The following is a 25,753-nucleotide window of genomic DNA, read 5'->3' on the forward strand; positions in this document are numbered from 1 at the left end:
AGGAAGAGACCTTAGATGAGCAAGAACCCTACAATGAGGAAGAGACCTAAGATGAGCAAGAGCCCTACAATGAGGAAGAGACCTTAGATGAGCAAGAGGCCTACAATGAGGAAGAGACCTTAGATGAGCAAGAGGCCTACGATGAGGAAGATACCTACAATGATGAGGAGACCTTAGAGTTCATGGCAACACCTCAACATTTTTTTGAAAAAAAAACAAACAAACAACAAACTAAAAATATGTAGGTTTATTTTCAACTTCAGAGTGTGGTTCATTTCAACAAATTGTATATAAAGTTCAAAACGTAACGTGCATTTATAAAAATGAAGGTGTATACAAATGTTTTACAAAACATGGAGAACTACATAATGACCTGTATAATCGAACTAAAGCATACAACCCATCCCAGGAAGGCAAACTTAGGAAATTCTTTAGGTTTGGACTGATGCTCTTTGTTTTTGTTGTAGAAAAATAATTATCTAGAGGGAGAATCTTGTTTTGTGGGAAAACAACTGAAACAAACTTCTTAATGGAGACAGTAAAACCTGAAAGAGCCTTCCTGGGGTGTGGTGTATGTTTAAATGATATGACTCTTAATTTGGTATAAAATCTATTTCATTAGACAGTATTCTGTTAGCACTAACTAGTTTCACGATCAAGTTTTGACATTGCACATGATTTTTATCAGCATATAAATGTTTTCTACAATACTTAATAAAAACAAAAGTCATAACTTTAATCACACATATTTTTACACATTATCATACATAACTTTTTCTTAATATCATACAGAACTTTGCCTTATTACCATTCACAACTTTGTTTCATTATTATACAAACCCTTGCCTATTTATCATACAAAACTTTGTCACATCATATTCAAATAATGCCGATTTAACCTATCAAGAAAACACTCTACAAATACATCCACACTAAAATGGCTACATGTGTTATAATCATATCAAAAATTGAATAAAAAAGGTGCTAAAAATCACATTTTGGCGTAATATTGTAAATCAACAAAATCAATTAGGTATTTTTTTCTTAAACACTACATGTACCTCATTAATGTTTAATATGTACATTTATATCAGTTATAACAAAAAGGCAACATTCACAGTCATGGTATTTACATAAACTAGCACAACAATTTGTTTCATTAAAAAGTCTCAGACATTGTCTACAGCACATGAATGAGATTTTTGTGCTCACTTACTTAAATGATTTTCTATTTTCACACACTAAAAAACACACACATATTAATACTTTTCTTTTATTTTGACATTGACAAAAAAATATTCACCGTGGCGTCCTGGGACCATATTCCATATTAAATAATCAACTTAGATCCTACTTAAGTTTAAGGGTTGAATTTGAGTGTTTTAGTTGGAATGTAAAACTGGCCGACATACAGAATGGAATCACCGAGGCAAAGCTAATGATAAGGGTAAGAATTAAATTAAATACTGCCTCTGGCGGCATTTCATGAAGAAATCTAGGAATAAGTTCGTACCTAGAAGAGCTTTTCAACAGTGGTACTTGGGATGATATCTTACCTAGGAAGGATTCTCAAACAGCAGTACTGCACTCTTAAAAATCTCTCCTAGATATGAATTCGCTCCTAGAAGTCTTGATAAAAAGAACCCAATCACTATTGAAAATCTCTTCTAGACTTGAGACCATTCTTAAGATTCTAGAAACAACTAGGTGGAAAAGCCTCCTGTTGCTTAAAAAACCCCAGAATACTCTTAAGTCACACAATCATTTTTCAACTTCTGTATAAAAACACTCTTTCATTTTAAGGTAAGCCAGCCTTCATTAGTACAAAAATACTACTAGTAAAATTTCATTTTAAAGGTACAAAATATAAAGTGAAGATATTTTTAAAGTGTTCACAGAGGGATTTTGAAAATATTATGTTATTTAAGATAAAAATTAATAAATTTCTATATAATCATAGTTTTGTTTTCTTACCTCCCTTTAATATATCATATCATTATAGAAACATCATTATGGTTGTATTCATAAATGTAATCAATGCAAAATTAATATAATGGATAATCTATATAAATTAAACATGGAAATAATCTTGATGTTAATATCTAAAATCCTCCAACACATCTTTGCATCCCTACGATGGATGGCTTACCTTAATGCGCTAACACATCTTTGCATCCGAATAATGGATGACTTATCTTAATGCACATATATGCATCCTAAAGATGGATTGCTTACCTAAGTTCCACTCACATAAAGGTCTTACATTTTTTTTTAATTTTCATGTAATTCAATTTAGGCAAACATAAATTTTATCGCTGATTACGTGCTCAGCTGTTTTAACTATTATGCCATTAAGTTAAAGCAGAATTTATAAAAACACAATCAACAGTCTACAAATTGTTAAAAAATGTTAAAATGACTAAAAAATAGACCTGATCTATATAAAAAACATAAATGTAGCTTTATTCAACTGACTTATAATGCTTGCTTAATAAAACATGAGATGTCGTTACAATGTATAAAAGAGTTTATCATTTTAGACTCAAAGTATGTCTCTACAATATCAATTTGTCCAAAATTTATAATGGTGCAAGAAGAGATTTACAAGGTCTATTCTAAAATGTGACTGAAATTGATAACTATGATCTTGTGCCCTTTGGTACATTATAAGTTATTAAAAAACCAAGAGCTGTCACAGAGCAGCACCTTGACTATTCTGCCACTTTTGGCAGTAATATAACTTGATTATTCGAGTAAGTTGGGTTGTTGAGTACCGTTGTATCAAGTTTCAATGCAATACATCAAGTAGTTGCTGAGATATAAATCTATGTCTGCTTAAATGCAAAATCCAGAATTTAAAAAGGAAGTAATTTCGATAGTTTGGAATACATATATCTAAATTTTCAATGCAATACATGATGTTTTTGCTGAGATCAGTGGTCGAAATTAGCACAAGCCCGCAAGCCCTGCACTGGTAAAATGTCTTTCGGGCTTGCTCAAATTCTGAATTTTATATAGCAGGGCTTTTACAAAATTTGATGCCAAGCATTAGTATAAGCATTCAGGCTTGTTCAAAAGTCTAATTTCGATGACTGTGAGATGACTTAAAAGTGCTTACATGCAAAACCTTAAGGTGTAACGCTGACACCAACTCTATTGTGAGTAGAATAGCTCTCATTATTCATTGAATAATCAAGCTAAAAATACATTAGTGCCACCTAAAACTAACTGAATAATAATCTTGTTTATATTGAAATTGACATCACCATCACGAAATAACGTCATTATACATTTTTTATATAAAACTAGTTTTATAATTCTTGACATGATGTCACAAATAAATAGCACTGAAAAATTTGGTTAAAATTCTTTGAGGCCTTAGTAACATTCTGTACCATGGCTTATCAGCCAATACAAGTTTTTCTTAATGCCACACCAACACAGGTGCCTGGAGTCTCGTTCATGACTCTGGTTTGTCGGACACGTCCTCCTGGTTCGATACAGAGTCTATTTCACTATCTCGCCGCGCACTGTCCAACAAAGGAACATCTGCAAAAACACCAACATGTAATGAATACAAACTTTTTAAGGGGCACAATATTGTAAGTTACGGGGTAAGAAGGTGACCTGATATGGGATATACGGGGCAAAGGAAACAATATGGAATGAGAGCTAAGCTCCAACCCGAATATGGCACTTTTTTAATTGGGGAATCAGTAAAATATGTTGCATGCGCTGGTAAAATGTACATAATTTTCTACGTCAATTTTTTCACATTTAAGATATGCAAAAAAAACCCATGTGTTTTAGGTTTGGATCATAAAATATGGCCCTCGGGTATGCTACCAGCTTACGCATGTGTCCTTGGTAATGATTCTCCTCTATAATACTACATTTTCATATATGGAGCTAGTAACATCTATCTGACACCAGTTTCAAAACTTCTCAAGTAGATACTCAAAATATACTTAATATCTGTTAGAATTGATGTACAATGATGGTGAAAATTCATCATGTTTAAGAGACCTTTACTTCCATGTTTGGGATAAAAACTTCCAAAAGTGATGGTGAAGATGGTCAAAATTCCGCTTGCAAATTCTAAATGTTTATTTAATTATCATCAAAATCTCTAACATGAGATTGTTTTCCTCAGTATAATCTTTTTTAGGACGTATTCTTACCTTCAGTGACGAGACTGCCGTTTGATGAGTTTATGCTGCCAGCGTTGGCCCTGCGCGACATATTGGAATGGTGTGATCCTGTGCTATCCATTGTCTCCACGGTAACAGCCGTACTAGCATCACTCATGCTCACATTCACCGTATCAATAGACCCGAACACTTCCCGATCTGATATGCCATCCCTATTCATTGTACTCGTAGTTAATATCGAATGTCTACTTGTCCCCTCCCCATGGGGTAACTGAGTTGATCGGAAAGTATTAGGAATGCTTGGTAAAGGTCGATATTCCCCGACCTGACCCAGATCGTCATTTCCGACACTATGATGATGACCTTGACCTCTATTATTTCGGTTATTTTCTCTTCTCGTTGCCTCTTCATATGACGGTAAAGCAGCTTGAGCATTATCATACCCGATTAGCAACATACGATCATGTTCATCGAGAGGAGCGCTACGAACGCGGGAGTAAGGGGGCGGCACAGCTGACGTGCGACATAACCGAGGTGGGTGGGGTTTGCGACGACGGAAAACCATAATGACCATGACAAGCACAAGGACACCAAGAACACTGCACGCGGTGGCTAGGACGACTGCCAAGGTGCTCATGTGGTATGTGGATCCGGATGAATTCATGCCTTGGTCCCCGTCTATTTCTGGTTCTGTAAAAGATAAAAATCACTGGTTATTGCTAAGGCCTAAAAGTACTTCTTGTTTGGGCAGTCTGACCGAAACCTACTTGTTTGGGTAATGTGACCAAACCTTCCTTATTAAGTAGGTGAACCTGACATTTTTATATTGAATCATTTTTTGCAGATTCATTTTTCTGTGTGTTTTAATATGCCATTTTTGATCCTACATTGCAGGACCGGACCAGTTTTTGCAGGACCAAACATTTTTTGTATACCGTAAATGACTGGGTATAAGACGATAGGGGGTATTAGACGCAGGGAAAAAAATCTGTGAAAAATCCGAGAAAAAAACTTTTAATCTATGTTTTTGGTTAAAAGACGCATAGAAAAAATGTCAAAATCGTCCGGCATTTTCAGCCACCATGTTTGTTGACAGTGACAAAAAAATTTTTTTTCGTGAAAATGGCGATGGTTATCTTTAAAACCATACTGTCGAGAATGAAAAGTTATGTTAAGCAAAAAATATTTTGACAGTGCCCAACTTTGCTTTTTTATATGTACGTTTGATTATTGTTTAATTCAATTTATTATTCAAAATGATATTGAATACCGTAATTCACAAGAGTTCGGACACCATTAATTAATTATTTTTTTCGCTCTCCGAATACATAGAAAATTATCATTTTTACATTTTATTTACATGTTTGTTTAACCTGCCTTTTTTCTTCATGTTTGCTTTTTACCACTTATTAATTTATCCGTAGTAATCAATGGTCATAAACTTATTTATTACGCCTATAAGTGTAAATCCTTCATGAAGTTAATTAAAACACCATTTTATACATGCACTGAACTGAATAAACACATTCTATCGGCTTCAGTTCAAAGAGTCACACTGTGTGACGTCACATAACTTACAGTTATGCCCACGAGGATCTTATTTATTAAAAGTCAGCGCTTCCAACATTGTCTAAAACACAAGAGTAAATGACTCTTGAGATCTGATTTTCAAGAGTCAAAATCAGATCTTCAAGTGTCATTGTCTGTGTTTTTCTAAGTACTTGGTCTTTCTTTATAAATTATAGTTCTCATCTGTCATAAGATGGCAAGGTACATGATTATCTATACTTCCAAATCTTTAATTAAAAAATATTACAATTCCAGTGTTTTATTAGGATCAGCTGTATTAATTCACTTTTTATTCAAGAAAAATCTCAAGAAAGAGAAAAAAAATATCAATATAACTTAATAGTATACCCGTGCTCCAGTCAGTATTTGAAAAGGGTAGGGTGCTAGGCTATTAAAAGGCAATTTTGATGTACATTGAATGACCCTTCATGAAGCATTATTGCAAGGGCCAATGATAAATTCTTATTGTGTATGTGTAGTAACTACTTTCATGCTATGGACACCTTAGCTGTTATCTTTACTTTAATGAGTGTCAAAATTAGGTATATTTTTTATACTTTTAATTTCTGAAATACTGCTCTGTCAAACAAAAGGGCACTGAAGGGTGTGGTAAAAAGGCAGCAGAAGGCTGGAAAAGACCAGCAGGTTACCACACCCTGCTATTTAGGTCTACATGTAGCCTGAGCACTGGACTATACCTTGTTGTCTCATTTCCTGCTCTTAGGTGGTTAAAAAAAATCCCAGGGTCAAAACTTGGACATTTATGTTTTGACTTGTATGAACATATTATTTATTTACTGCATGTTCAGTGAAACAGGAATTATGCATGTACTATTCTTTATGTAACCCTATGCATCCTTGCCAGAATCCTACATGCAACAGCGATTGTTGAGTTGCACCGACATCTCTCATTTCTACTTTCAGTTTCACTTTCATGTTTTTCATTTTCAAGTAAACAAAAACATTCAACGTTCCTATTGTCAATATTGCAACACTGGTTTTATTTTTTCATAAATGGCATAACAATTAAACTATTATATTATATAACAATACTCTACACTGGCAACGTTTTACGCAGTAATCTCCTTTCACTTTCATTAAAATTGACAGAAGGTAAGCGCGCACCTGTTTCCCGCGCTTTTTAGACCATGTGCTACGAAAAATGTTTATCTTTATCTGTTACACATTAAAATCTAATACAAATATATTTTTAAATTGATATAGACATGGTATAAAAAACTTAAACAAAATATATTTAAGCATTGTTGTTTTTTAAACCATCGTACTAAGCGAAGAAGCTGAAGGTATCCGTTATTTTGCATAATGGGCGGAGTTATCACGTCATTGAGTTAAAGTGCTGCTAATTGACATGGAAACCGTAGTTTCCAGATCGATAATAAGTTGTCACTTTGGGTGTTAATTGCTCTTGACTTTAATTGATTAAAAAGGCATTTAGAGCATGCCTTGCGGCTCCTTTAAAATGATAATAATACAAATTTACAATAATATTACAAATTTATTATGCATCATTTTCGGGTCATTTACTATTTCTATTCGTCAAAACCCGAGGAGCTCGGGTCGATAAATGCCCTGATTAAGTTGGTTTGATCAAGTAAACATAGGTTAGTTAATAAAATTAACAAGTTATACGTTTGACACATATTTATTAAATCATTTTGCCCCAAAAATTATTGCCGGACATGCGGGCCTACAATATAGCTGTGATTATTGGACCTCGCCATTTATTATCGGCGGGAGCCAAGGTCTGGCGAACTTTCATACAGACTGCAAACATGCTATTTTATAGGGCTGAAAAAAAATACCTACTCTACCTGTTCAACACTAAACAGCAATTATTTCTAAGTGATATCTTTTCTACAGCTGATGCTTATATATCAGGGGTGAGAATGGCTTCAAACAAACATCCCTGAATTTCTCGCCAGGGGTCCAGGGTGTCGAGTTACGTCCCATGGCAGGACAAGTGCAGTCCCTTATAGCTCCTGGGCTTGAAGCATTTTGAGAGCCTAAGACTGCATTTAAACATATCTGCACTACCATACAATTTTGAAACTTAAAATATTGATTAACGTTTTTTTTGTTCTTTTCTGTTTATTCTGATCAATTTTCCACTGCCTATATAACTAAAATCCTCGATAGATGTGAGTAGCGTCCCAAGTGTTTAAAGTGAAATATAAACAAACACCTTTTGTTCAATTTAATTCTCTATTATGCAAATTTATGCCAGAAATGGACTTTGAAAAAAACACGCCAAAAGCCTACTACTAAAGATAAAACCCAGACATCTTTTTGGAGTGAATTTGGGGGAAAAAGAGCTTCCAATACACAGTGATTTACAGAGTTGTTAACTGAAAAATAAGGAGACTAAAATTCAGGTCTGCAAATTCCGAAAGATTCTCAACTCTGATAAAATCATTGAAGTGTATGCAAATGAAGTAAAATCTATCTAAGCAAAGAAAATAATCGAAAGTTCATAATATCATTTTGGGATACATTTTTTATACAAAGAATGATAATTATCATTTCAATGGTTTCACATGGAGTCAGGTAGTGTGATATAGTTACGCTTTTTGGAACAGTCACTAAATTTCAATCAACTTGTTCTGTCTTTGAAAACTAAATAAATGAACAACAACAACAAATCACTTACATCATAATTGCACATCAGATGCAAAATAATGCACACCGCATCAAGTGCATATATAAGTTTACAAGTTATTACCGGAAGTAACATTAGTGACATCGACATCCACTATCAATGGCCAACATTACAATGACAGCGACTATTTATCGCGTGTACTCAATAATCGTTTTATCACTACTTCTTACAAGAGTATTTAAATGCAAAATTCCAGCAAAAAATAACTTAACAAATATATGGTAGCATGTCAAATAACTTTACCTCTGATACAGCTAGGCATTTCATAGTCCCAATGCCCATTAGCGCTGCATGTGACAATGGACTGTCCCAGCATGCTGAATCCGTGGTCACACACACACTCTATGTGCAGGCCCTGGTAGAACGGCTCGCAAAACTGCAGGTTTGATTTCGACTCACAATAACACCGACCGTTACTTACAGTGGTGACTGTTGGGCAGTAATGTGCTGACTCTGCAAAACATTATATACTTGATAATTTGAGGTTGTCCGGTTAGCGCAGTGGTTAGCACACTCGCTTCTCACCAAGGCGACCCGGGTTCGATTCCAGGCCCGGGCGCATGTGAGTTTGGTTAGTGGTCACCAAGCGGGGCAAGTTGGTTTTCTCTGGGTTCTCCGTTTTCCCCAACAACACAAGACCTCACTCTCGCGCAACATCGTGCCAACGAGAGTGACTTAGTATAAGCTATCATAGCTTACTTCACAATCGTTGTAAAATATATAATGGTTAAAGTAATATACTTGATTTCGAGCCATGATGTAAAAAGTGAGATTTTATTATGATTACTAGCATTCTCAATACGAGTCACTCAAAAAGATCAAAGTGTCAAAAAGGCAATCTTTAATATATATGTACATTGTAGTTCCTCATCACTAAATCGTTTTTTAAAATCTTATAAGTTTACCAAATTTTAATTGTCCATTTTTATTTAAATTTTAACATTTTCAAACTTTATGCACCAATTTTAATCATTAATTTTATTTAAATCTTAGCATAGATGACAGAGTTTCACATTTATCAACCGCTGGAATTGTACATGTGGTCATTCTGGTTCATGTATAAATCTTCACGATGATGTTCAATTGGATAATTGAGACCATATAACCATGAAATGGATGATCTTAAAGTTTGAAAGTCCGGGCGCTCTTCAAATGGATCCCCCCCCCCCAAAAAAACACACTAAAAGTTTAGACACTACTTCATCGGACACTGTCACATGCATAATTATTTCAGAAATAATTAAAAATTAATGTTGCTTCCTTATTTTCATACATCCAATGGTTCATTAATATTTGTGGAAATCCAAGATTTCAGCCATGATTTGAAGGTTCTCAGATCACATTAATTGATTATCAATTTCCGATTGTATGCTTATATATATGCATGAATATTTTACATATATGTATACAAACCATCTTTCGGAATGCACTGTGGTGGGTTATGCGACCATTTGGAATTCTGCTCACAAAACAGAGTGGCGTCCCCTATCAACTTGTAGCCCGGGTAGCAGTAATACTTCACGTGGGAACCTATGCTGAACTCATTCCTGCTTTTCGGCGCTGTTTCAGGGTTTGAGTAGTGACCGTTGGGGACGTCCCTGGGGAGACCACACTTCTGTATGACCACTGGAATGGGAATGGTCAGTCGTCATGTATATAACAGCGTAAACAAGAGCTGTCACAGAGACAGCGTGCTCGAGGATTGAAAAGTTTTGGCAAAACATGCATGGATCACTGTTAGATTAGATTTCAATGCAATACATGATGTGCTGAGATATTAATATAAATGTATTTACATGGAACATTTTAACCAGAATTTTTAGTGTAATAATAAAGGGCCATTTGATTATTTGCAAAATACAGTTATCTAACTTGGTTTTTAAATTACGTTGGGTGGTTGAGTACCATTGTATAAAGTCTCAATGCAATACATCAAGTAATTGCTGAGATATTATCCTATGTATGCTAACATGCAAGACCTTAACAAGAATTAAGTCGCATAATAAAGGGGCAAAAATTTATAAAAAATAAAAGATAGAGTTATCTTACTTGATTAAAGAAGAAGGTTAAATGGTTGGGAGCATGTGTAAAAAGTTTCAATGCAATACATGATGTATTCGCTGAGGTATTGACTTAAAAGTGGTAACAAGCAAAACCTTAACCAGAATTACTATGTCTAAGAAGGGGCCATTTTTTTAATATAATGCAAACTAGATTTATCTTAACTGCTTAATTAAATAGGTTGGATGGTTGAGTACCATTGTATAAATGCTCAATGCAATACCTCAAGTAGTTGCTGAGATATTAATATATGTGTGCTTGCATGCAAAACATTAATCAAGGTGTGACGCCAACGCCTACGCCGACGCCGACGCTTGGGTGAGTAGTATAGCTCTCCATATTCTTCGAATAGTCGAGCAAAAAGGGACAAGTAATAATAAACAAGTATTGACATGACGATAACCCCCTCTAATTGAATATTCATAACTGTTACTCAAATGACGAAAGAGGAAACCATTAAACTCTTGGCGGTCCATCAGACAAACGTAAGAACAAACCGGAGCTAATTGTACAGGTAAGCGCCATAATGGGATTCAATAATGGATTTTAGTCTTACTTAAATTTTCTTAAATCTGAAAAAAGAATGAAAGAATTTATTTGTTCTCGTCTGCTGATGCTAACCGTACCCAACATTCCACTGCCAATATGTAACTAAATCCATCAATCGATGTGAATAACACCCCTTTGAAGTGTAATGTAAACTAACACCTTCCATGTGTTCAGTAAACGTATTTGCAGCGAACGTTTGCTGTTTGGTTCCCCGCTTGCAGTGTATGCGCTGCGTTGAAACAGGGATACCAAACAAAATGTTTTTTAGCGTTTTGGAAATGCTCCCCTTACTGAACACACTGCTTTTATTGCATTTAATTCTCTATATTAAAGTAATTAATTACGTGGGTAAAAAGTGCGTCCTATGTATATATACACACATTAATGTATGACATGTTGATTAGAATTAAACAAAATATTAGAACACATACGACAAGCCGGCAAACTGCCAGTCCACTCTCCGTTACGACATGTGAGGTTGTTGGTGCTGGGGTCGACCAGCATGTAGCCCTCAATACACGTGTAGAACGCAACCTCCCCATCCATGAGGGTGGGAGAGAGCTCACTCAGATCTATATGGCTGTATGGCACCTCTGGCGGAGGCCCACACAGAGTGACTGAGGAAAAGAAAGATATTAAGTATATGAGGATGTTTATAAGTTAAAAGAATGCATATATACTGGTATCTATTCCAATACATAAAAGAAATGGTATTGCAAAAACAGGGCCAGGGCTTTTTGAAATGTGAATAAAGCAACAAAATGCCTTATTGTTAATAAACAGTGCTTCCGTTAAAGAAATTTTGTAGAATATTATAATGACTTTAAATAAAAAATTACTCTTCAAAAAAGAAAGTTCAAAATCAACTTGGCAAGGAAGTTCATACATCTTATTTCAAATTCTTAATGCAAGCTCTTACTTAACCATGGTATATTTCAAACACAGGATAATATATATTATATATAATATTATTTTTAGTCCACTGCTAGGTAACTCTGAGGGCTTTAACAGTTGTTTGTTAAAGAGTAAAATAAAAAATAATTTACTTTTTTGGATTGTGGAATGAGGCATTTAAATCTTTGCAGGCAGGATGGTATAATTTCTTGTCTCCATGACAAGAGGGCAGAATGGTGCATCCTAAAAAGGACAGGGTGCAGCATCCTCCCTTAAACCCTCTAGCTAAAATCCCAATCCATACTGTATGCCGATCTATTCAGGAATGTGATTGACCTGGCAGCTGGAGGGCTGAAACCATTTCGGCCATGAATTCTTGGGGCACTTTTAGGGTCAAAAGCACACTGCCGTAGAAGAAAAACTGGCTTTTTAGTAGCTCTTTTGAAGGTTCTTCTGACTTTAAATTGGAAGCAAACTGGGATATCAACTCTAACAACCAAAAGCACAACAGCATCTTTTTTAATCAGCTAAAAAAAAATATTTTTTTATTTTTGGTGGTTGGGGGGGTGGGGGGGTCCCTGGGGCCATTAGATCCGCGGAATTCCGCGAATCCACGGAAAAATCACATCCCTGTCTATTAGTATTTACCTGTAACCCACAAAGCTACATCAAAAAGACAATTTATATTATATGATTTACAAATACACAATTTTAGCAGTACTTACTGGAGCAGTCGGGTTTCACCTTGAATCCATCAACAGTGATCCAGCTACCATCCTGACCACACACAAGCTGCAGCTCCTGGATGATTGTGTCGCTCACCTGTAGGGCGTGGTTATCGCTACACTTCACAGTTATCATGTCTCCCACCAGGAACTCCGAACCAGCCATATATTCCAGGTGTCCCTGACGGAGGTAGGGCCTGTCACACTTCACTGAATCTGAAAACAGAAATCAAGATGTGGGACTGTTTTGATCTCTACATAGGAATGAAGTGTGGCATGCCTCATAAAGTATAAAAGACTATTGTTTGCTTCAGTGGAAGATCATAATATATTTCACTCTATGAATATCAAAAGCTGTATTTCATGAGTGGCGTAGTCAGGAGTGATATATTCACTTTTGGTATACAAAAAGGAGAAATATATTGTGATCTTACACTCAAATGACATCATTGAAATTTGGTCCCATTTCCAGCGCGATAAAAGTTTGGTTTCAATTATGTGGGCTAAATTTCCATAAGAGTGGAAAAAAACAAAATTTTATTTTACTGTCATTGAAGTTGGGTGCCAGTCCCAACACAATAAAATTTTATTTCAACAATGTGGGCTAAAATGTCATAAGAGTGAAAAATATCAAACTTTTATTACACAAGGAAAGGTTCTGGATTACATTTTGACTATCAAAGTACCAGTATGTCAGAAAGAATCTTACAAATTGTCATAAAAGGTACTTTTTAGTGCCATCCAACAACAAATTGTCACACTAGGTACTTTTTAGTGCCATCATGGGGAAAGTGCGTACATCGTACACAGCACGAGAAAAGCTAGCTGTTATCAGCTATGCTGAAGAGCACGGCAATCGTGCAGCGGGTCGCCAGTACACCATGAATGAGGTCAACGTACGCAAATGGCGAAAACAGAAGCACGAATTAATGGCCATGACGAAAACGAGAAAAGCCAACCGGGGCATGGGGGCGCTCTATCCCGCTATTGAGACGGCTATTCTACAATACGTCAAAGAGCGAAGAGAGGGGGGTGTTGCCGTATCAACGATTGATATCCATCTCGAGGCTATGAAGTTGGCAAAGACACATCAAGTTCAATCAACCTTCAAGGCATCAACAACATGGGTCCGCGCCTTCATGAAACGTCAACAGCTGTCCATCCGAAGACGTACTCACATCAGCCAGAAGCTACCAGATGATTTTGAGACTAAAATCACAGACTTTCAGCGATTTATTATCCGCCAAAGAAAAGCCACCGACTTCCCACTTAGCCAAATAGGCAATGCTGACCAGACTCCACTGACATACGACATGCCTGTGTCAACAACGTTGAATGCTCTTGGTTCTAAGTCTGTAACCATACATACAACAGGAAACGAGAAAAACAGATTCACCGTGATGTTGGCTTGTACAGCTGACGGAGGCAAGCTCCCGCCATACGTTATATTTAAGAGAAAAACTATGCCGAAGAATATCGAATGGCCAGCAGGGATCCACGTTCGTGTGCAGGAAAAGGGCTGGATGGACCAGGCTCTTTGCTACGACTGGGTTAAAACCGTGTGGAACGAACGACCAGGAGCAGACCTGCATCGCTCTCTACTCGTCCTGGATGCTTTCAGGGCTCACACAACCCCCGGAATGAAAGAGTTGATGAAAGAATCAAGGACAACTCCAGCTGTCATTCCCGGAGGGATGACATCCATTCTACAGCCTCTAGACGTCTCCATTAACAAACCGATGAAAGTGGCACTGAGAAATAAATGGAATAATTGGATGGCCGGTGAAACGCACTCTTACACAAAGACTGGGCGAAGAAGGAAGCCAGAACTTGATCAAATCTGCGCTTGGATCGTAGACGCATGGAAAGAGCTAGATCCGAAGATCATTGTTTATGCGTTCAAGAAGTGCTCCATATCAAACGCTATGGACGGGACCGAAGATGACACCATATGGGAGGAGTTTGTCAAAAACCCAGGGCACAAACAGACAGATGAGGCAGCCGACGAAGAAGAAGACGATGATGGATGCGGTTACTACACGGACAAGACGACCAAACACATGACGGAGGATGAAATGGAGCGTTTCTTCGAGAGTGACGACGATGACGAGGAATTTGAGGGCTTTGAGGAAAGCGATTTAAGGATTAGTGAATGACAATTTGTGTGTTTCTTTGTGCAATATGTGCTGGTTGAATGTATTTATTTGAAATAATCTGTTATGTTTTATATCACATGAAACGAATAAAAATGAAACCTATTTTGCTTTGTGTTATCATTGTATGGTTTTAAAGATAACCATTGCCATTTTCACGAAAAAATTTTTTTTGTCACTGTCAACAAACACGGTGGCCGAAAATGCCCGACGATTTTGACATTTTTTCTATGCGTCTTTTAACCCAAAACATAAATTAAAAGTTTTTTTCCCGGATTTGGCACATATTTTTTTCCCTGCGTCTAATACCCCCTATCGTCTTATAACCAGTCATTTACGGTATGTATCCTGTGTGCATCTTACCAAATTTCTGTATAATTCCGCCATTTTCATTTGCCTTCCTCTCAGACATCGATAATGCATCTACACAAACGGGCAGGCCCGGGGGATTCCAACCGCCATCCTCGCCACATATCTGAACCGTTGGTCCCACCAGTATAAAGCCCAGGTGACAGGTGTATTCTATCTTGTAAGGGCTACCAACACTCTCTATATATTGGCCGTTGTCAAAGCTTTTTGGTGGTTCACAATTTTTTACTTCTGAAATGGATAAACACAATAGTTTTTATACATTTTCAATAATTTAAAGAGTCCTCACACAGCCTTATATATAAACGCGGCTGCTGAAATATTGAAAAATCAAATAATATCGCTGAAAGTCAATTTATATTACTGAAATAATGAGAGTCCAGTAACATTACTGTATTTAATCCTTCAGTTCAATTGTTTGTTAGTGTAGAAAAAACAATTTAGCTGCAATTATGTTTAAGTTTCAACTTTTTTGCCTTTCATGTCTTTGAATCATGCTTATCAAATTAAATAATTTTAATTGTTGCTTAAAAATTTAAGCAAAAGCCAAAGATTGTACCTGGTATATATATTTTTTTATAAAAAGGGACATTATTGGCTTACTATCTTTAAGCCAGAGTTATTAACCTTGCTTTATAAGTGCATATTGTTGCTAGCAACATGTATACCAAGTTACATTTGCATAAATTTGAACAGTTCTTCACCTATTGCTTTGGTTAATGTTTTTACACAATGATGCCACCCTTAAAGCTGCACTCTCACAGATTGAACGTTTTTACAACTTTTTTATTTTTTGTCTTGGAACGAGCCATTTTTTTGCGAGTAATCCATGGAAACCAGTAAAATAAGACTGCTTACAAAAAATTAGATCGCTTATTTTTATATTTTAGTTTAAATATGATGTTTTATGCATTTTTCTTAAATTGTTAGTAACGGTTTAAGCCATAAAACATTTATTTTTTAACAGAAATGTGAAAATCTACGATCTGATTTTTGGTCAGCGAACTTATATCATTGATTTGCAGATATTTATGCAAAAATTAGCTCTTTCCAAGACAAAAAATAAAAAAGTTGTAAAAATGGTATATCTGTGAGAGTGCAGCTTTAACGACACCTAGGCCACCACTATACCTAGATGTTTATTCTTTGAAAGACAGGCAGAATGCATTTGAAGATTAAAACTTTCATGATAATCTTCCAATCTTGCTCTGAACAGATCCAGATGTTATTAAAATTAATTTGTTTCTATAGCTATTGTTCCCATGGCAGTACAAAGCTTGGCTTAAAAATTTAAATGTGAATTCCTTACTGATGATTATAGGGCTTTCATTAAAGGAAGTTTGGAAATATATTACTCCCTAGAAATGTGTTAAAACTTTTTACACTTTAACATGTACATTAAAAATTTGATTCCTCGGAAGTACAAAAACTTTCATAATTTTGAGGAAAACTTCATAAGTCGAAAGCTTGGAAGTTTACAATATCAAAACCTTTTCTCAATATTTCTTTTATGGTAACAATTGTAATCAGTCTTTAAGTAAAATGAATTATTATGATAGAAGTCTTGAATTTTGCAAGTTAAAGTTGCAAAAAACTTGATTTTAAACATACTAGTTGACAAATAGTGGAGAAAAAAATATTGTAATCAGGAGACTAAAACTTCCACATTTCAGTGAAAAACTTCCAAAATTGATGGACAGGACGTTCATACTTTAAGTTTCAAATTCTTAATGGAAGACCTGTGAATAGGCTGATGACATGAAAAATAGTAAAATTTAAGTAATCCAGAAAAAAAATGAATGACCAGTACCTTCAGTATCATTGGATGCTGGGGTGGTGAGAACTGCGGCTTCTGTGTAGAATACAGCTACCAGGCTCAGCAGTAAGACCCCAGACCATCCATATTGACCCATAATCCTTGCATCTGTCTGAACTGAAAAAAGGATTGACATTAGTACAATAGTGATGTTTTTCAATGTAACCATACGGAGCGAATAGTATCTGTGCCTTTACGAAAGCATATATAAGGAAGCCAATTATTGGTGGATTTTGAGCTCTATAACTGATATAATTGAAGTGTTGACAGCAGCTAGTTGAATCAGTCTGATACAGATCCACAACCACTTATCACTTATCAGGGGGTAATCGGTTTAGATGTCCTGATACCGTTAATTGCACTTGTGTATTGATATTTTAATTGAATAAAGCTATTATTATCAAAACAATCAAGTGTTTAAGGTCCAATATGATGCCAGACTGTTCATCCCATTTCCCAATGCTTTAAGATGCACTCTTAATCCCACATAAGATTTACCACAATTAAAACAATTGTTTTAATTGACCAAAAAGGATTAATGAATGTCGTAAACAATGGTTCTTATGAAGAATACCGAGTTTAATTTGAAAGAAAACACGGTATTTCTGACTTATGACACAATAGAAGATCACAGTGCATTTTTTAGCATTGACCAATCATTTAATATTTTTACGTTTTCAGCAATTAAATTTACGGTTACAATTGTGTTATCACAGGGCTTTTTTTCTAAAAGAGGGGACGGGGCCTGGGGCCTTTGAGAAGGGGGAAAATTTGCAGCGTTTTAGTACAAAAGGGGAAAATGTGCATGTTAATTTTTTATTTTTATTTTACTATCATACCCCTTATAATATTTGATTGTTAGATTACAAGTCCATAGTCATAGATCTCTTTTTTTCCTGTTCTTAAACTCCTCCACTAAATTAGCCTCAGCACTACTTATAGTTTTTTTTTATTTGGTGGGGAGATTACATACATGTAATCAGGCTCGCTATTACGTCGTGAAAATGCCAAAATTTTACAGCTAAAAGAAAAGACTGTCTAGTCTCCTGCGAATTAGGAAATGATTTAATATAAGTTTATTTTCACAAAAAATATCAATCCTTTGGGTGGAAATATCTATTGCAATAATTCATGACAAATAACATTTCATACACTATTCTCTGAATGTGATAAAAATCAATGATTTCTGAGTTCAATCATCAAAGAAACTTTACATCACATTAATTATTAGGATGTCGAAAATGAACCTGTACAGGTAAAAAGATTTTCTAAAAAAAAAAAAAAAAAAAAAAATTTTTTTTTATTTTATTTTATCGGAGGGGAATTTTCATTTTTAGGGGAAATTAGGCTTATTTTCCGAGGGGAAGGGGCCGTTACGGCCCCTTTTATATCAGGTAAAAAAAACCTGTATCAGTAATTAATATTTTCCATAAGACCATAAATGCATTAAATTACTTAGTAAGAAGAGTATGGTTTATCAAAAGTGTACATGTCATTAGTCTCCTTTTTTGCAATGTTACAGTTCTATCCTAAAAAAGACCTAAAATGAAGAAAACTACAAATACAGCTAAACATTTTAAAAAATCAGAGTGGCCTAAATACATGTACTGCCAAAGGCTACCACTCATGATTTTGGACCAACGATTAGTTTTCCCGATAATCATTATAATTAAATGCATGTGAAAACATTTATTTCATCATCATTTTTCTCCTTGATAACGAAATTGCAGCAAAAATGCAATAACAGTATGAAAAAAGGCTTTTATCAGCATATTCTATGATAGAAGTCTTTAGATAAAACAACCCTCCAAAATGATCACTTAATAAGCGTTCCTAGTTCTTTATTTTCAGCAACAAACAAACTAGAGATTGCTTTTTTGAAAAAGCGCATGTCTCCCCCATTGTGTGGTCGTAGGTGAGAAATAATCAATGATGGACATGAAATTTGTACTTTTGGACTGGAGACGAACAAACATAGGGGTCATCTACTGGTCATGACCAACCTGCATACAAAGTATGAAGTTCCTGGGTCCAAGTATGAAGTTCCTGGGTCCAAGCTTTCATAAGTTATTGAGCCAAAAGAAGTGTGACGTACGTACTGGTGACAAAGAAATTGACCTTGACCTACTGACCTCAAAATCAATAGTGGTCATCTTATAATCAAGACCAACTAGCAAACCAAGTATGAAGTTCCTGGGCCGAAGTTGTGTTTAGTAAATCAGCGGAAACTGTTATTTTACCTCAAGGTCACCTTCACCTTTGACCTACTGACCTGAAAATCAATACGGGTCATCTACTAGTCATGATCAACTGGCATACCAGGTATTAAGTTCAGGGGTGGAAGCATTCTTTAGTTATTGAGCGGAAACCATTTTTTACCTCACAGTATTGTGACCTTCATCTTTGACCTTCTGATCCCAAAATCAATAGGGGCCATCAACTAGTCATGACTAACTGGCATACCAAGTATGAAGTTCCTGGGTGTAAACGTTCTTGAGTTATTGAGCAGAAACCGGTTCTTCACCTCAAGGTCAGTGACCTTGACCTTTGACCAACTGATCGCAAAATCAATTGGACATCATGACCAACCTCACTTCAAAGTTTGGTGAACCTAGATCAAAGCATTCTCCTGATATTGCACGGAAATATTTTTTTACATTAGAGCTCACAGCGACGTTGACCTTTGACCTTGTGACCCCCCAAAATATAGGAGTTTTCTAAACCTCATGATCAACCTCCCTACCAAGTTTGGTGAACCTAGGTCAAACCATTCTCAAGATATTGAGCGGAAATGTTTTTTACATTGGGGGTCGCCGCGACCTTGACCTTTGACCTAGTGACCCCAAAAACAATAGGGATCTTCTACACCTCATGACCAACCTCCCTACCAAGTTTGGTGAACCTAGGTCAAACCGTTCTCAAGATTTTGAGCAGAAATGTTTTTTATATTGGGGGTCGCCGCGACCTTGACCTTTGACCTAGTGACCCCAAAAACAATAGGGATCCTCTACACCTCACGACCAACCTCCCTACCAAGTTTGGTGAACCTAGGTCAAACCGTTCTCAAGATTTTGAGCGGAAATGTTTTTTACATTGGGGGTCGCCGCGACCTTGACCTTTGACCTAGTGACCCCAAAAACAATAGGGATCTTCTACACCTCATGACCAACCTCCCTACCAAGTTTGGTGAACCTAGGTCAAACCGTTCTCAAGATTTTGAGCAGAAATGTTTTTTATATTGGGGGTCGCCGCGACCTTGACCTTTGACCTAGTGACCCCAAAAACAATAGGGATCCTCTACACCTCACGACCAACCTCCCTACCAAGTTTGGTGAACCTAGGTCAAACCGTTCTCAAGATTTTGAGCAGAAATGTTTTTTATATTGGGGGTCGCCGCGACCTTGACCTTTGACCTAGTGACCCCAAAAACAATAGGGATCCTCTACACCTCACGACCAACCTCCCTACCAAGTTTGGTGATCCTAGGTCATGCGGTTTTCCAGTTATCGATCGGAAACGAAGTGTGACGTACGGACGGACTACCGGACTGACGGACAGGGCAAAAACAATATGTCTCCCCCAGAGAGGGGGAGACATAATTAATGGTGCAATCAATTTTCTTTTCACAAGTTTGATTATTGTTTGATTATCGCGCGGCGCAATCATCATTATCGATTATCGAGTTAACACAATATCACAGGTGCAATATTTAACGACGCACCGGCTGTCAAAACAAAGTGACACACGATTCGCGAATTCATAATACACAAAAACATTTTGACATGTTTGGACAAATATACGTCCAGTTTTGGGAAGTAAAATTACGTTGATAACAAACAAATTTTCTCGATTTTTTGTCCGGTATCCGGAATTCCGAGGTTCCGGTTTTGTAGGGATTATTTTACATTGAAAATAGAAGGGGGAAATCGGGACTCTGAAAAAAGTCCGGTATCCCGAGGATTCCGGTTTTGTGGAGATCCGGTTTAGTGAGTTTCCACTGTATATCTAGGGGACATCTGAGAGCGATAACCATCTGCGTTATTTGACTTCAGTGTTCATTACATGAAAGTGATGTCAAATTCGCAGTCTTTTACTCATGAAAACAATTGTCCCACTTTTTCTAGGAAAATCCATTATCATTGTATTACAGTGCTCCAGCCAGGATTTGAAAAGGGCAGGGTGGAGTTTTGAAAAGGCCAAGCTACATGAGTCTCGAAAGGGCGATTGGGGGTGGTTGTGGGAGGGGTCCGCCACTGTCACAAAGGGGTTTTTGGGGGGTCTCCCCCTAGAATTTGTTTTGTGTTCATACTCAATTTAAATCATTTTCCATGATATCCAGACTTGAACAAAATGTGTTTTTTTTTCTCAAAATTTAGAAGGGTGTGTTTGAATTAAAATTTGTCTTTTTGTCTGTGGTTGTATGTTGTACTTGTCTGGAGTCTTCTTAATTGCAATGTCACATATTTCCCCTACAAATCATGTATAATGAAGAAAAAACAATGACAGTTAAACATTTAAAGCAATCAAATAAATAAATACACAAAAAAAAACAAATATGTAGGGGACGAATCTTAGTTTGGTACAATCGGAATTGGGTACGAATGTAACATTCAGCCTGGCTGTTATTTAATTGTCTTTGGTAAAACAATGTTTAATATGCTGATGTTTTAGAATAAATTGACAATAAAAATCACTGCCCTTGCTTAAAAAATCACTTTTAGAACATAGAACATTGATAAAATAACCCTGAAATCTGTTCTGAAAAATGGCGGTTTCGGCGAATTTTGGCATGATCGTAGACATGATAAGTAAACACTACATAAAGCATCAACATACTTTTTTTGGTTATCATCATGAATATTTTACAAATAAACTTTCAAAACATTTACTGAAAAAGTGATGTATTTGACTGTGTTAGCGCCACCTTTCTTATGATTACAAATCGGTGACTGCTGCTTCAAGTCAACAATGTTTAAATTGGCTATTCACGTCTGTACAATACACTTAACAATTATTTAAAAGATTTAATTGTGCTTGACAACATTATTCACCATCCCTTCGCATTTGCTATCGCATTTTACGAACTTTCATCATTGAATGAACGAGTTCTCAATGTATATTCTGATTGGCTGACATTCAATAGTCCCGCCTCCTGGCGATGTTTCTCTATTTGGCGGTTCCTAATTATCAGATAAGAAGATGACCGATTATGAATACACAGGTCGTCTGCTTATCACACAAATACACAATTAGCTGTCATATGACTTGGACAAGGCACATGGGAAGATGAAAGGGCAGTAAGGCATATTTTAAGCAGTCAATGGAGGCATTGTGACACCTAGCGGGAGCACTATTATCATAAGTATTACGTAATTTGTCTCAATTAAGACAGCGGATTAAGAGCTATTCTTTCATTATGATTTCAATATTAAAAAGAGCACTAACGGAATAACTGGCGCTAATAGAGCACTTGTGAAAAGGGCACTACTCAAAAAAGGGGCAGGGCGGTAAGAAAAGGGGCACGGGCGCTGCGCCATTGAAAAACGGGCTAGCTGGAGCACTGTATTATAAATAAAATTGTCATTGTTAATCCATGAAAGTATTAAAATTAAGAACTTAAAAACCTAGCCTTGCCCTAATTCTAAAGGATATCAACAGCGACACGCTTGATTAACTACAGGGTTTGACAGCTGAGAGTGCCGCATACATGTACGCCATTTTGAGAAAATGTAATGAAAAATTTGTTGCTGATATAAAACTTTTAGAAGACCTGATTAAACATATAGATCTGATTTGATTTTCAGATGAATGCTGATCCACTGTAGAAGCATTAATCAAATAAATAACAACACTGTATCAGTGTTTCACTTTTTGTCATACACATGTATGTCTGCTTTCACAGAATTCAATGAGAATCTCATTTAAAATTAATTTTGTATCAATTACTATCTAAATCAGCTGATATGGCTCTAAAGCACAGCTTACGAATTGCCATGTCGCAAAAAAATATTGACAGAATACACATTGCAAAAAAGTGTGACACAATTCTTGGGACATTTCTGTAATCAGACTTTTCCAATAAAACGAAAGTTGACTGACACAGACAACAATTATGCGAAGGGGAACAACTGGATACAATCGTAATAACTTGGCCTCCTCCGACAAAGATTTGAGATGGACCTCGTTATACAATCGAAACAACTCGGCCATGGCGATTTAAAACTGTGCCCTGAAGCCCTTCATGTACAGTACACTCAACGAGTGAAGACCCACTTTCCGTTTCCCTAGGCGGATTTTTGCTACCGCGGCCAACACAATGATTTTATCGACTGTCCGCGTTCCTTGGAGTTTGAATTTAAGGCCCTCGGAGGGGTTAACTCCGCGAAATTCTGCAGACACTAGATAAGAATCTACGCTAAAGTTATATTTATTTTATTAAAATTTTCAACAGATTACGACGGCTCCAGTAAATTGCTATTATTCTTTTTCCTCTGCCCGTTTTGCATGAAGTTAGCTTACCACAAGAATGCAGTCGTATTTCACTAGTTGCACATGCATCTTATAAACGTGTTTTTGCTAATGACTGATGAACACATTTCTTCCGAGAAACTCTAGGTTACACATTTTCGGAAAATCAGGAGGTCAAACACGCGTTCAAAGTTCACAGCGCATGGTTTTGGAGGCCTTCTTGCCTCGTTTTCTGTGGAAAATTCCATGAAACGTCATAGCTAATTTTAACCACCAATAATAAATAGTATATTCTACATGGTATTGATCACGCGCTTGACGTCAGAGGTCATGGTTCAGAAACGTGTAAATAGTCGGCTGCTTTATGATGCAATAACTTAGTGGATATACTTTAATGATTCAATGTTTATAATTCAAGACAATATTCAATTGGCGTTTACGGACATAAATACAAATTAAACATTGGTACATGTAAGTATCTTTTACGCTTAACAATGTGCATAAGCATAAAAATAAATAACTTCTAAACAAGAATGATTTCTTGCTTATCTGATTAGACTCGGAGTTCCGCCACAGGATCATAAAATCGGACAATTCTCAGCGCTATTGTTCATATTAAACTCGGCAGTAAGCCAGCCACTCGGAGAAACTCGGGGGGATTTTAGCGAGGGCAACAGTTTTACCGTCGGAGGAAACCCGCGATCATCGACTTTATCCCTCGGAGTGAGCGAGGAAAGTGGGTCTAACTCGTTGAGTGTACTGTATATTTATCGTTATGTTTTGACGGAATGAAATGAAGAAAAGCCGTCAAACTCATAATTATAAGTTGGAATATTTATTTTTTGTGTACAGAACTAATATAAAATAACATTATCTGGTAATATTTCTTGTTTTTATGATATTTTATAGACGCTATATGCTTTAACCCGGAATCCTGATCAGAACAACTACCCACTTTTGATACTAAACAATTCGTACATGAAGGATTTGCCATATCAAAAATCTAAAAAAAATCCGTCAACGTACAATTATTTGGACTAGGCTGTCAATATGGCAAAATAATGTCATTGTTTCTGCCAATAATGCCGATCGAAAAAACTGACAGAACTAACAGCTGACTGCCAGGATTCAGTATAAATACAATACTAAAAACAATAAGCGGATTGTAGAAATTTCGACAATAGGTATGATAACAGCATAAACCTGTTATCCAGGTCATACAAAGTATTAGTTTTCCAAATTACATCATACATGTATCAAATTTCGTGGATTTTCCAATTATTCTTGAGTGTATATTTTTAGTATATTTCTTTTTAACGAATTCAGATGCTTCAATAACAAATACTCGTTATCAAAAACATTCTATATAAATATGTAGTATTAGATTCTTGAATAATAAATATAGAAGAACTTACAAGTTAATGTTTTGGTTGTTTTTGTTAGTAGGATGTACTGCGCATGTCAAGGCCTTTTTCCGGTTTTAAGACAAAACGTCCTGGTTTTAGAAAAACGGAGAAAAATAACAATACTTCTACCAGGTAACATTTAAGCTTTTAAGTGACATTGAAAGTAAAAAATGTGTATAAATAAAAACTAAAAAAAATCTTACCAAATTACATAGAAACATTCTGCATGTTCAGTAGATTTGGTTCGGCATTTTGATTTTAGCGAGTTAACCCCTTCAGGTAGTTCATTCAAAAGTAAGCGTTTGCTCCTACATATTTTTTTTAAACTAGCACAGCTTACAAAAGAGATAAAAGGTTCAATAGATATGTTTAAGTATTGCATAATAAGGAATATTGAGCTAAAGATTAAAATCGTGTTTTTTTTTAATCGCTACAAAACAGATTGAAATTCAGACACACAAAACCTATTCTAGGCTATTCTAGGCTTGATATACAGTATCGTGAAATGGTATACGAGAGAAAAAGGGGTGCTCATACATTTACTTTCAAACAGATCCTTGCTTTGAAGAAATTGTGAATAAAATGTTTGGTTCCTAATCTGATTTCTAAGTTTCCGGTTTTCCCTCCTTGACTTTTTCATAACATGTTTTGTAATAGGTTTCAAAAATTATATTTATTCCTAAAGTCTTATATGCCTCAATCTTAACCAACCAAACTTTGACACAAGTAAATTTGGCATAGGTAAAGCATCATTTCGTCACCCTAGTGCAATAACTCAATACCTGCATATAGAAACAGAAGCAGATATTGAGTTCTTGCACTAAGGTGATTTATTTTAGGCTAACCTTGAAGTCAGAAATCCTGAAAAACAAGGAACGGTGTGTGGAGTTTACGAGGATAACTATAAATAGATAA

The 25,753-nt window shown here is 36.0% G+C and overlaps 1 protein-coding gene across 1 annotated transcript; it reads right to left on the reverse strand.

The window, feature by feature from the left end:
- Positions 1 to 232: 232 nt before the first annotated feature.
- LOC128208873 (sushi, von Willebrand factor type A, EGF and pentraxin domain-containing protein 1-like) lies at positions 233 to 24,906 on the reverse strand. The gene is made up of 9 exons (XM_052912543.1): positions 24,848 to 24,906; positions 16,959 to 17,081; positions 15,143 to 15,379; positions 12,627 to 12,842; positions 11,439 to 11,624; positions 9,811 to 10,023; positions 8,641 to 8,850; positions 4,182 to 4,841; positions 233 to 3,549 (listed from the first exon to the last, which is right to left on the reverse strand). The coding sequence occupies exons 2-9, from the start codon at positions 17,059 to 17,061 to the stop codon at positions 3,461 to 3,463; spliced, it is 1,914 nt and encodes a 637-aa protein (XP_052768503.1). The 5' UTR covers positions 17,062 to 17,081; positions 24,848 to 24,906; the 3' UTR covers positions 233 to 3,460.
- Positions 24,907 to 25,753: the final 847 nt, after the last annotated feature.

This window comes from Mya arenaria, chromosome 11, assembly GCF_026914265.1.
Source record: "Mya arenaria isolate MELC-2E11 chromosome 11, ASM2691426v1".
NCBI lineage: Eukaryota > Metazoa > Mollusca > Bivalvia > Myida > Myidae > Mya > Mya arenaria.

Bases quoted from the DNA above. Each gene is read 5' to 3' on its own strand.
- LOC128208873 (XM_052912543.1), bottom strand. From the start codon at position 17,061: ATGGGTCAATATGGATGGTCTGGGGTCTTACTGCTGAGCCTGGTAGCT. The intron at 15,380-16,958 runs GTACTGGTCATT...TATCCATTTCAG, and splicing joins AGCATCCAATGATACTGAAG to AAGTAAAAAATTGTGAACCA. The intron at 11,625-12,626 runs GTAAGTACTGCT...TCTTTTCCTCAG, and splicing joins GGTGAAACCCGACTGCTCCA to TCACTCTGTGTGGGCCTCCG.